The sequence below is a fragment of the Colobus angolensis genome, unplaced genomic scaffold (genome assembly GCF_000951035.1).
Source record: "Colobus angolensis palliatus isolate OR3802 unplaced genomic scaffold, Cang.pa_1.0 Scaffold291, whole genome shotgun sequence".
NCBI lineage: Eukaryota > Metazoa > Chordata > Mammalia > Primates > Cercopithecidae > Colobus > Colobus angolensis.
The window spans coordinates 1,970,960-1,982,419 of record NW_012116166.1 but is presented as its reverse complement, the minus strand read 5'-3'; the positions used below and the strand labels follow the sequence as shown (position 1 = coordinate 1,982,419).

The following is an 11,460-nucleotide window of genomic DNA, read 5'->3' as shown; positions in this document are numbered from 1 at the left end:
GGTGTGGACATGACCTCACCACTACTGCCATCGATGGCCAATGAACCTGATGTGAGCAGCCACCAGTGCAGGGCGTGGTGAGAAATACCAGGTGGACTCCTTGCTTCCAGCTCAGGGGGCACTAGGAGGCAGACAGGCTGCACCTGAAGCCCACTTCTAAAGTTTTCTTTCCATCAAATACATTGAAAAATGTATTTAACCGAAAGAGTTAAGCCTCAAGGCTGGGTGAGGTGGCTCACACCTGTAATCCCAGCACTTTGGAAAGCTGAGATGGGCGGATCACCTGAGGTCAGGAGTTTGAGACCAGCCTGGCCAACATGGCAAAACTCCATCTCCATTAAAAATACAGAAATTAGCTGGGTGTGGTGGTACATGCCTGTAGTCCCAGCTACTTAGGAGGCTGAGGCAGGAGAATCACTTAAACCCGGGAGGCAGAGGCTGCAGTGAGCCAAGACTGTGCCGCTGCACTCCAGCCTGGGTGACACAGTGAGACCCTGTCCCTGTCTTAAAAAAAAAAAAAAAGACTTGAGCCTCAAGAAGTATGAAGTCAAAAAAGATAACTTGATATAGTCACAATAAAGGCTGACTTCTGCCTTAAGTTACCAGACACAGCTCATAAAACCAGCTGTCTCAAAGACAGTATTATCTTTATTAAAAAACGGAGAGATATAGCAGCACTTACAAAACAGAGTTCATTCAAAGGCATTGTACACTGTCAACTGATAATGTGGAGACAGCAACCCCCTGCCTAGCTGGTTGTGGGCTCTGCACAACCTTTGCCCGCAACCACCTGCTCCACTTGGTACAATGCAGCCCAGAACACCCGCGGGGAGAGCCACGCCACTGTGGCCCTCCACAGCTTCAAGCCTTTGTTGTTGTGTGAGTCCCTCAGGTCAAGTAGCACCTTCCATAGCAGCATTGGGAGCACGCACTGGTGTCTGGAGGTGGCTGGTGTACTTGACCCACTTATTTAAAAAAAATCTATAAGCATTCAATAAAAAACACTTTGCCCTGTTCGATGCCATCCACAGAAATACTTCTGTTGTGGAAGAAACATTCTTCCATTTAGATATCTGTAAAAGCAAACGCACGCCTCCGCTGCAACACACAGAAGAGAACGTGGAGCAGGCGCTTCCGTGTGACTGTCTTTGGTGGAGAAGGATGGGGTGGTCACGCCATTTCTGGCTCGCTGCTCTGCTTCTTACTGCTCTGTGGAGGGGTGAGGAGCCCACTGGGGAGAGGAGAAGCCCTATTTTGTTCAGACAACATGGCTTTCTTTGCTCGGGCTTTGTCCTGTCGGTAAGAATAAAAGGGATACCATGTTAAAGTACAACATATCCTTGGGCTTCAACTACCATAGGCTTTTTCTTTTTCTTTTTTAATTTTTATTTTTTTCCCCCCAAGATGGAGTCTCGCTTTGTCACCCAGACTGGAACATGGTGACGGGATCTCGGCTCACTGCAACTTCCACTTTCCGGGTTCGAGCGATTCTCTGCCTCAGCCTCCCGAGTAGAGTAGCTGAGATTACAGGCACCCACCACCATGCCCGGCTGATTTTTGTATTTTTCATAGAGATGAGGTTTTGCCATTTTGGCCAGGCTGGTCTCGAACTCCCGACCTCAGGCAATCTGCCCGCCTCAGCCTTCCAAAGTGCTGGGACTACAGACATGTGCCACCATGCCTGGCTAGTTTTTAAATTTTTTAGGGACGGGGTCTCCATATGTTGCCCAGGCTAGTCTCGAATTTCTGGGCTCAAGCAGTCCTTCTGCCTTGGCCTCCAAAAGCCACTGTGTCTGGCCACTATGTCTTTTTCTATGGAGGTGAGTAAAGGAAAAAAAAAATATCAAAGAACACTTTAGAACTCTGTGGTCTATACGATAGTGAGATACAGCATCAATTTGCCAGGATTTTTCTTGTTCAAGGAATTAAAATTGGAGTTTTTTAAGGATATTTGGAGCCTGCCTGAAGAAAACTGAACAGGTTATTTAGGCAGTTTTTTTTCTTTTGAGACATAGTTTTGCTCTGTTGCCCAGGCTGGAAGGCAGTGGTGTGATCTCAACGCACTGCAACCTCCGCCTCCCAGGTTCAAATGATTCTCCTGCCTTGGCCTCTCGAGTAGCTGGGACTACAGATGCCCACCACCATACCTGGCTAATTTTTGTATTTTTAGTAGAGACAGGGTTTCACCATGTTGGCCAGGCTGGTCTTGAACTCCTGGCCTCAAGTGCTTGGTCCACCTTGGCCTCCCAAAGTGCTGGGTTGACAGGCCTGAACCACTGCGGCTGGCCTATTTAGGCAGTTTCAAGAATTTGGGCAAGAAGGACTGAAAGAAGGAGCAGCACTGACCAGCAAATCCAAGCTGTCTCTGTGGGTCTGTATGTTGTGTGCATCTTCATCAGCAACGCCCCTGAAGTGCTTCAGTTTTGAGCTCCCCGTCTCCCTTATAACCATGGCAAATGGAACCATCCACTTGACACAGTTCTCTATGTCGCACCACTGATACCCTGCAGGGAAGATATCGTGGGCTTAACCTGAGGCTGACAACTGAGTGTAAGCTTAGTATACCTTGTTTGTGCACGCATTGGAAAGCCTACTTACCTGAAACCTTTTGCATCAATTCAGATGAAGAGAAATGATACAAGGCTGAGGCAGCAAGTATACCATAAGGAAATTCGAGACAGTCAACATCCAGGACACAGAGATCCAACAGCTATGGAGAAGAAAAGAATGCTGAGATGGACGCCACCACACGCCTCTTCCAGAGTTCCTCACTCCAGCTGCAGGGAAGGTGGCCCCACGGACGTGATGGAGCCACTTACCTCTGCAATCTGTATAAAGATTTGCTGGGGATACTGCGGCAGTAGCACTTCATGTAAGTCATTTAGATATGCAACCTGCATGTATACATTCAGCCAGGACACAATAGTCAGGGGACTTAAACGCCACTTAAGGGCCTAAAGGAAAACAGAGAGAAAAGAGACCGATGATTGAGAAAAGAAGTTCAAAATGCAGCCATGTTCCATGCCACAATGTGTCCAGCTGGAGAACACCTCCCAGAGGCACTCCCACTTCAGGTGGAAAAGATCTGACATATGCTTTTTAAAAATGGCTGGAAAATTCACTGGAACCCACCTTCATAATCATTAATTCCATGGTGAGAATTTCATCTCCTGAACAAGCTCCATCTGTCACATATGCAAACTGGTGCAACTTTGGAGGATAGATTTCCTGAAAGGAAATAAAAGATGGCACTAGCACCAAAGCCAGTCTCTAACAGTCTCAATTTATAATGCATCCAAAATGACTTCTCAGCACCCTGGCATGGAAAGAGAGAAGACGCACTGATGGGATTAACGCAGAAGCCACTCCAATGGTTCAACATGTGTTCGTTGTAAAAAAAAAAAAAAAAAAACTCCTCCCACCCACCCTTCAATAAATGGATGGAACTTTGACTCACTGTGGGTACTTTTGAAATATCCCCTTTTCAGTACCTTTAACACGTTTGAAAGTCGGGCCCATACACCCTTTGATAATCATACACAAATTTTTAATCTTTTCTTTTTTCTTTTTAGACAGAATTTCCCTCTGTTGCCCAGGCTGGAGTGCAGTGATGGATCTCGACTCACTGCAACCTCTGCCTCCTGGGCTTCAGCGATTCTCTTGCCTCAGTCTCCTGGATAGCTGGGATTACAGGTGCGCGCCCCCACGCCTGGCTAAGTTTTGTATTTTTAGTACAAATGGTGTTTCACCATGTCTCCAACTACTGGCTTCAAGTGACCTAGCTGCCTTGGCCTCCCAAAGTGCTTGGGATCATAGGCATGAGCCACCACCCCGGGCCCAAAACTATAATCTTAGTTCAAAGATCAATTTTTTTTTCTTTGTTCAATGTAACTACACAAACCTAGGTCTTCCGTACCCTCACTACTTTTCTCTTCCTGGTCACTTTCCAGCCTCTTTTCTTTTTGGCATGTGTCTTAACTTTTAGGGTAGCAAATTAGAAAAATTTAGGATGAGTGCTATAGACAAAACACCAACCTCTTCCCCCAATCTCAGTGGAGCTCAAGAAATAACACACATTATAGAACGAATACTTGAAAATGATTTACCTCAAGTTTGGCTGCAATAAATAAAGATGAAATCCCAATAAGCTGTAAAAGAGTTTTTACAACATTTTCTTGTGTCGCCATATACCGGTCAAAGAAATCCTGTGCCAAGTAAAAGGTCTCCCTATGAAGTTTATAGACTTCACACACCTGAAAACATATTAAGTAAGTTTTAGAACGGTTACTTGAGGGAGGGGGAAAAAAAAAATCTTGTAATGACTTTGGTGAAGGACAATATAGGACAATATTAAATGCAAAGTTCCTGAACTCAACAACTGATGTTTTTTTGTTTAGTTTGTTTTTTGTTTTGAGACAGTGTCTTATTCTGTCGCCCAGGCTGGAGTGCAGTGTTGTGATCTTGGTTCACCGCAACCTCCGCCTCCCAGGCTCAAGCAATTCTCTTGCTTCAGCCTCCCGAGTAGCTGGAATTATAGGCACCCGCCACCATGCCCAGCTAATTTTTGTATTTTTAGTAGAAATGGTGTTTCACCTTGTTGGCCAGGCTGGTCTTGAACTCCTGGCCTCAAGTGATCCGCCTGCTTCAGCCTCCCAAAGTGATGGGATTATAGGGATGAGCCACTGTGCCCCCCCTAACAACTGATAGGTTTTAAATGAGGGGCCCTCTGGCCTGTCCCACCCTCACCTGCCTAGGATGTGAATCATCCCCTTGCCCGCACATCCCCGTGGAGCAGGCCACCTGCTTGTTAGTCACTCAGTAGCACACAGGTTATCAGATGGACTGTCACAGCACAGCAGTGCTGGTGTTCAAGCAAGCAGCCCTTATTTTACTGAATAATGGCCCCACAGGGCAAGAGTACTGAGGCTGGCTATTTGGAAATGCCAAAGAGAAGCCGTGAAGTGCTTTCTTTAAGTGAAAATGTGAAAGTAGAGGATTAAAAACATAGCATAGCTAGAGCTCAGTACTATCTGTGGCTTCAGGCATCTCCTGTGGGTCTTGGGATGTACCCTCGAGGATGAGGGGTACTTTTGTAGTTACATATTCAATTTCTACATGTTTTCATGAAACGGGTCTGCCTGAGATGTCCTTCCACTTCAGAAGAAAAGTCCACTTCTCATCCATTCAAGTCTTACAAGGTTGTCTAGGAAGTTTCCCTTAATCAGAAACTATAAGCTACCGCAGTTCATCCCAGTAAGAGATATACTACCAATAAAATCTCTCTTATGTTTAACCATTATCTATCAAATTTTGTTACACTTGTTCTTTTGATTAACTGTTAAAGAGAAATAAAATAGTGTGGATCAAGAAAAGATCTGAGTTGGGTGCTGTAGCGCACACCCGTAATCCCAGCATTTTGGGAGGCCAAGGCAGGGGGAACCCTTGATCCCAGGAGTTGGAGACCAGCTGGGGCAACACAGTAAGACCCCATCTCAACAAAAAATAAAAAATTGGCAGGGCGTAGTAGCTTATGCCTATAGTCCCAACGACTGGGGAGGCTGAGGCAGGAGGACTGCTTGAGCCCGGGAATTGGAGCCTGTAGTGAGCCGTGACTGCACCACTACACTCCAGCTTGGGCAACAGAGCAACTCTGTCTCAAAATACAGAAGCCACTCCAATGATCCAAATATCTTAAAAAATGTGCTAAAAAAAAAAATTGAGACAGAGTCTCATGGTCACCCAGGCTAGAGTGCACTGGCACTATCATAGCTCACTGCAGGCTCCAACTTCCAGGCTCAAGCAATCCTCCCACTTCAGCCTCTGCAGTAGTTGTGACTACAAGCGTGAGCCACTATACTCTGACAATTTTTTATGTTTTGTTGAAATGGGGTCTTGAGGGCCGGGTGCAGTGGCTCACACCTGTAATCCCGGCACTTTGAGAGGCCAAGGTAGGCGGATCACCTGAGGTCAGGAGTTCAAGACCAGCCTGACCAACATGGAGAAACCCCGTCTCTACTAAAAATACAAAATTAGCCAGGTGTGGTGGCGTATGCCTGTAATCCGTTATTCAGGAGCCTGAGGCAAGAGAATCGCTTGAAACTGGGAGGCAGAGGTTGCAGTGAGCCGAGATCGCCCCACTTTACTCCAGCCTGGGCAACAATAGCAAAACTCCGTTTCAAAAAAAAAGAAAAGACATGGGGTCTCGCTATGTTGCCCAGGCTAGTCTCCAACTCCTGGGCTCAAGGGATCCTTCTGCCTTGGCCTCCCAAAGTGCTGGGATTACAAACATGAGCCACTGTGCCCAGCCAGGATTTGAACAGTATATTTTATTAGAATAAATGGGCATGGTGGCAAAAGGGAATGGATTCCAAGAAATTAAAAAGAAACAATGTCAGCCCTGTTTAAGATAAACTTGTTCACATGTGTTTAGAATTTATGACAGTAGCTATCAAAGAGGTGATATATGCATCCCAGTGGGTACATTTAAAAGCAATTTAGCCAGGCATGATGGCTCACGCCTGTAATCCCAGCACTCTGGGGGACCAAGGCGGGTGGATCACGAGGTCAGGAGTTCAAGACCAGCCTGGCCAACATGGTGAAACCCTGTCTCTTCTAAAAATACAAAAATTAGCCGGGTGTGGTGGCGTGCACCAGTAATCCCAGTTACTCAAGAGGCTGAGGCCAGGAGAATCGCTTGAACCCGTGAAGCAGAGGTTGCAGTGAGCCGAGACTTTGCCACTGCACTCCAGCCTGGGTGACAAAGACTCCATCTCAAGAAAAAGAAAAGAAAAAAAAAAAGATTTCGAAATTCTTGCTAAGAATACAAGCAAAACAGAAAGACCACCTCAGTAAATATACCATATAGCTTCAGAGATGGAGAACGTGTCAAGGGAATCAACCACACAGAGGTCCTAATACACAAAAATGCTGGAAATGCTCAGTGCTTTTATGAAGCCAACAGGAAGACTCAAGCTCACCTCCATTAACCAATCCAGAAGAATTGCTCGCATTTTTGGCTGCAGAAGAGGGTGTTGCTCAAGAAAGTGCTGATCCCTTAAGTATGTCTTTTCCTTGTTTAACATGATTTTCCAGACTTCCTCTCTATTTGCCCAGCTACAACAAAACACACAACAAAAATGAGGCCCACAGAGGGGTAAGAATGCGTCCACGCTATGAGGGATAAAGGGGAGCATGGAGTAAGAGACCTGGAAGCCACGTGGTAGAGTCAGCACTGACCTCAGTACAGGCAGCGGGGAGCCTCTGGATGGTGCAATAATCCGAGGCTTGCACGATGAGTTTGGGTAAACCCGCTCATCATCTTCTTTGTCAGGTGTGGGGATCAGGGAGCAGGGGTCTGCACAGACCGTATTATTGTCCCAAGGCTGTAAATGAAAAATACACAGGAGAGGTGAGATAAGATGCAAACAGCTCCTACATTACCCAAAAACACTGCAAATTCACTTGCAACTCTGTAAGATACTGGACATGACCTCTGAAAGTGCTTCCAAAAAGATACATTATGATATTTTTTGTCACAACTCAAAGATTTGTTTTTTAGTGAGTACAATGCATCTACTAAAATTTCTTAAAACAGAATTGTCAACAAAAATATTTACATAAGCACTTCACATTCATTAGTATAAAAGATCAAAAATGTAAATTGGCTGCCATATATATTAAAGTCCCCTCAGTTTAAAACAAAATCCCATCAAATGTGACATTTTTTTTGTTGCGCGACTAGCCAAATATGTTAAACAATAAAGGACTTTCTCTTTTCCTTAACTCGAAACAAACAGAATGAACATCCACCTAGTTAAAACCAAATCAAGTGATGGTCACAGGTCATACTATGAAGTCTACAGGAAGCTAGCCTAGATACTCCTTAAGACCTCTGAATCTTGAGTCTTGCAGACTAATTCAAATACCCAATAAAATAAGGAACTATTATAAACCAAAGCACTACGCTTTTCTTTTAAAGGTTTCAGATATGTATTCAGTTTTCAGTATCTGAAAAACACTAAAGTTTATTTAGAATATTTTCTTTTTTAAAGCTATTCCTACTCTAAGATGTCTGTTTGATTTTTTAAAGTTATGAAATAGTAACTCTGCTGAAGATATCAGGCAGGTAACAATCCCACTAGCATGGAAGCCATATGAAAGTCTGAGACTTGGCTTTTTTTTTTTTTTTTTTTTTGAGACAGGGTCTCCCCTCTGTTGTCCAGGCAGTAGTGCGATCTCAGCTCACTGCAACCTCTGCCTCCTGGGGTCAAGCCATCCTCCTGCCTCAGCCTCCTAAGCAGCTAGGACTTCAGGCATGCACAAGCATGCCCAGCTAATTTTTGTATTTTTTGGTAGAGATGGGGTTTCGCCATGTTGTCGAGGCTGGTCTCGAACTCCAGGACTCAAGCCATTCTCCTGCCTTGTCTTCCAAAAGTGCTGGGATTACAGGCCTGAACCACCGCACCTGGCTTTTTTTTTTTTCAAAAGCAGAGACCACCAGCCTGGAGGTGGTCTCTGCTTTAAAAAAATAGACAACTGGGGTCACTAAAATGAACGTGGAAACTTGGGCTCTAAGTGCTACCTCAAAGACGCAGCACATAGTGGCGACCACAGCACATTGGTCGCCTTCAGAGGAAGCCCAGACACTTTCAGTTGGAAGAGCAAAGCCAGATAAAGCTCTTCCCCACCCAATGTACAAAGAATTGGGCATGCAAATTATCCATGACAGCTCCTGCCAACAGCTGTGCGAGCAAGGCTGCTTCCTTTCAGTTCTACCACCATGTGCGGGTGGCATTTCCTTGACTCAAAAAGGGTCACATTACAACCGCTGTAAGTTGTTCTTCATTCAGGAAGAATGAATTCTAGTCTTGAAGGCATAATGCTGGGTGCCGCCCTCTAAGGCCAGATGGCTGGCACATCTGAGAGCAGGCCTTTGGACATAGATGAGTCCAGCAGCAGTTCCCAAACAAACTAGGTGAACCATCAGCAGACAAACGGTTTCCAAAGCTGGCCTTTTAGGGACCAGTGGATGAGGTAGAATAATTAAGTCTATGTCCTTAACTAGAGTGTACACCAAGTTTCAAAGCAAGATCTGTCTGACTTTATTTAGGAAGGAATGAGATAACAGCAAGAGACCAGCGGGATTCCTAACCACTCCATCTCCTCATACCACTTTTTTCCTTATGTAGGATTATTTTCCGAAAAGTAACAGTCCAGGATTCCACTTCAATAGAAAGACTGAGTCTCGTGCAAAAAAATTAAACAACAAAATGGACGTGTTAAGTAGGTCTTAGATAAAAGGGTATTCTTTTCATTAAGAACAGGCTAAGATGAAAATTAAAAAACTTCCATGTGGTCTTGATGAAGCAGTTACACAAGAGTTTAGAACAATGGCTCCAAGTAGCTCAAAACTGTCGTACTGGGGTGAACTATGATAACTCCAGAGAAAAGTTCTGTATGTGAACAGGGAAAAAGGTTCTGTGGTACCCCCAAGTTCTAGTTTCATGAATCTCCACAAAGAAATAACAAAGATACTGCTCCATACATAGACAGCTAATGTTTAAGCTCTCTACAAAATGTACAGAAATCTGTTGCCATTAATCTCTGGATAACCACGAAAATGCCTTCTAGTGGGAAATGGTACAGCTATTCTGGCAGCACAGCTATCCACGCTGTGGCCAGGGGACAGAGCCACAATCCGTCCCAGGCACCCTCGTCACTACTCAGGCTATCCTTGAGAACAGACATGCTTCTAAAACTCCAAGAATGTAACAGGGACGGCCCTGCTTCATCTTCACCTGAAGTTTCTTTTTTATTCAAAACACAGCTGGGAAAATAAACTTCACAAAGTCAGAATTCATTTTATAATACCTAAAAAATCAACTTGCTTGATTTGAACGTACTTCTTTTTAAGGGGAGAAAAAAAAAAAAAAAACTTGGGATATGCCATCTTACTTCCTTCTCTGAAATGATTTCTTTGAATGAAAAAGGAAATCAGCAACCCTTTCTTCAATAGTCAGTGGACCCTCTTCAGAAAGGCTTGTCTTGGGGGATCTTACAGTGACAACTGCTATTTAGAACACGGCCCATTGAGTTGAACACGGCCCATTCACACTTCCAGATGAACTACCCTGGCTGCTGCTCTGCACAGTGAGGTGCTCCTCTGCTAACCTAGCTGGGATCCCTGTACTCAGGTGGAACACTGTTTCTGTTCAGCGTTTATCTGTGATAGAGTCAGAAGGCCTGACCAGCTAGTTTAGAGATAGGCTGCTTCCCGCACTGGAGCCATAACTACAGTCTCCAGCCATTTCTGAAAGTAAAGAGATAGTACAAGCTTTTCCTGCAAGAAACTTCTGATGTTATAATGATCATCACACTGCATGCAGGAAATTTGGCAGGAACTCCATCAGGAGAGAAAAGAAAAGCAGTCAAAAAAATGTATCGAGACACCACCTATCATTACACTGAATGTTCCACTGATACTCTTGCTGAGGTCAGGCTGAGCTGGGGATCAATGCAGGTAATTGCTGGAGGGGCTAGAAGAACTTCCAGGGCCAGAAAGAGAAGAATTTGAAACCTGACCTACAGAAGACGGAGGAGGTCCTTAAGCACCATGACAAGAAAAATAGGTGTAGATGGGGGGGAAGTTGTTGCTTATAAACACCCAGGAATCCTCCCCCAGTTCACCAGCTTTTACAGACAAGGATGAGGGCCCAACTTTGCCCCTGGGTGGCACAGGACTCTGGGTTACTTTCTTCCTCTAACTGAGTCTCAGTTTCCTCCTGGGCAGAAGGGGAGGACTGAATAATGTGATGTCCATTCTGGTTCTTCCAGGCATCAGCACATATCTGTAATCTCAGACAGTGCCAGTCAGGAACACCGAACTTCCTGGAATCCCAGGACTGGCAGAGGCCAGTACCCACTGACAGGTACAGGGACATATGGGCTGTGGCTGCATTTGAGAAGTTCACTCTCACCAGTGTCTCCAGTGAGACGAGAGCATGAAACCCCATGTGACCCAGAGGGAGAAGGACCTCCACAGAGGCCCAACCCCGGGCGGACCTACCTGGCTCCCACACTGGTCCCTCGCCGTCCTGTCGATTTTGGCCATTTCTTCATCTGGATCCTGCAAAAACTAACATGAAGCCACCCCCATGACCCCAAGGAAACACACCAAACAAGACAAAAACAGAGAGAGAGAAGAAGAGAAAGCTAATCAGGTTATGAGCACCGTTCCTGCCCAAGGGACCCCCCCACCCGCCGTAGGCAGAGTCAAGTAGGGTACCCAGGTGAGATGGGGGGGTGCTCCTCAACCTGTCTCTTTTGTACTCACAACGGCCACGTTTGCCTTCCTCTTCCTGGAGCGAGCCGAGAACTCTGCGCCGCCGTCCTCCTTCATGGTGTCCCGCTCCTTCGCATCCCTGTGGACCCGGGTGGCACCGGGCCCGGTGAGCACCCGCG

The 11,460-nt window shown here is 45.6% G+C and overlaps 1 protein-coding gene across 3 annotated transcripts; it reads right to left on the bottom strand.

Annotated features, from left to right (window-relative positions):
• Positions 1 to 630: 630 nt before the first annotated feature.
• On the bottom strand, positions 631 to 11,454 carry CCNE1 (cyclin E1). 3 transcript variants are annotated; one of them, XM_011949164.1, is made up of 10 exons: positions 11,333 to 11,454; positions 11,066 to 11,134; positions 7,237 to 7,382; positions 6,978 to 7,113; positions 4,107 to 4,253; positions 3,133 to 3,228; positions 2,820 to 2,954; positions 2,599 to 2,710; positions 2,347 to 2,504; positions 631 to 1,293 (listed from the first exon to the last, which is right to left on the bottom strand). In XM_011949164.1, the coding sequence occupies exons 1-10, from the start codon at positions 11,396 to 11,398 to the stop codon at positions 1,171 to 1,173; spliced, it is 1,188 nt and encodes a 395-aa protein (XP_011804554.1). In that variant the 5' UTR covers positions 11,399 to 11,454; the 3' UTR covers positions 631 to 1,170. The 3 variants fall into 3 exon arrangements, with proteins under 3 accessions (XP_011804554.1, XP_011804556.1, XP_011804557.1); XM_011949166.1 differs by lacking the exon at positions 2,820 to 2,954 and having other exon boundaries at positions 635 to 1,293; XM_011949167.1 differs by lacking the exon at positions 4,107 to 4,253 and having other exon boundaries at positions 635 to 1,293.
• Between the last annotated feature and the right edge of the window lie 6 nt (positions 11,455 to 11,460).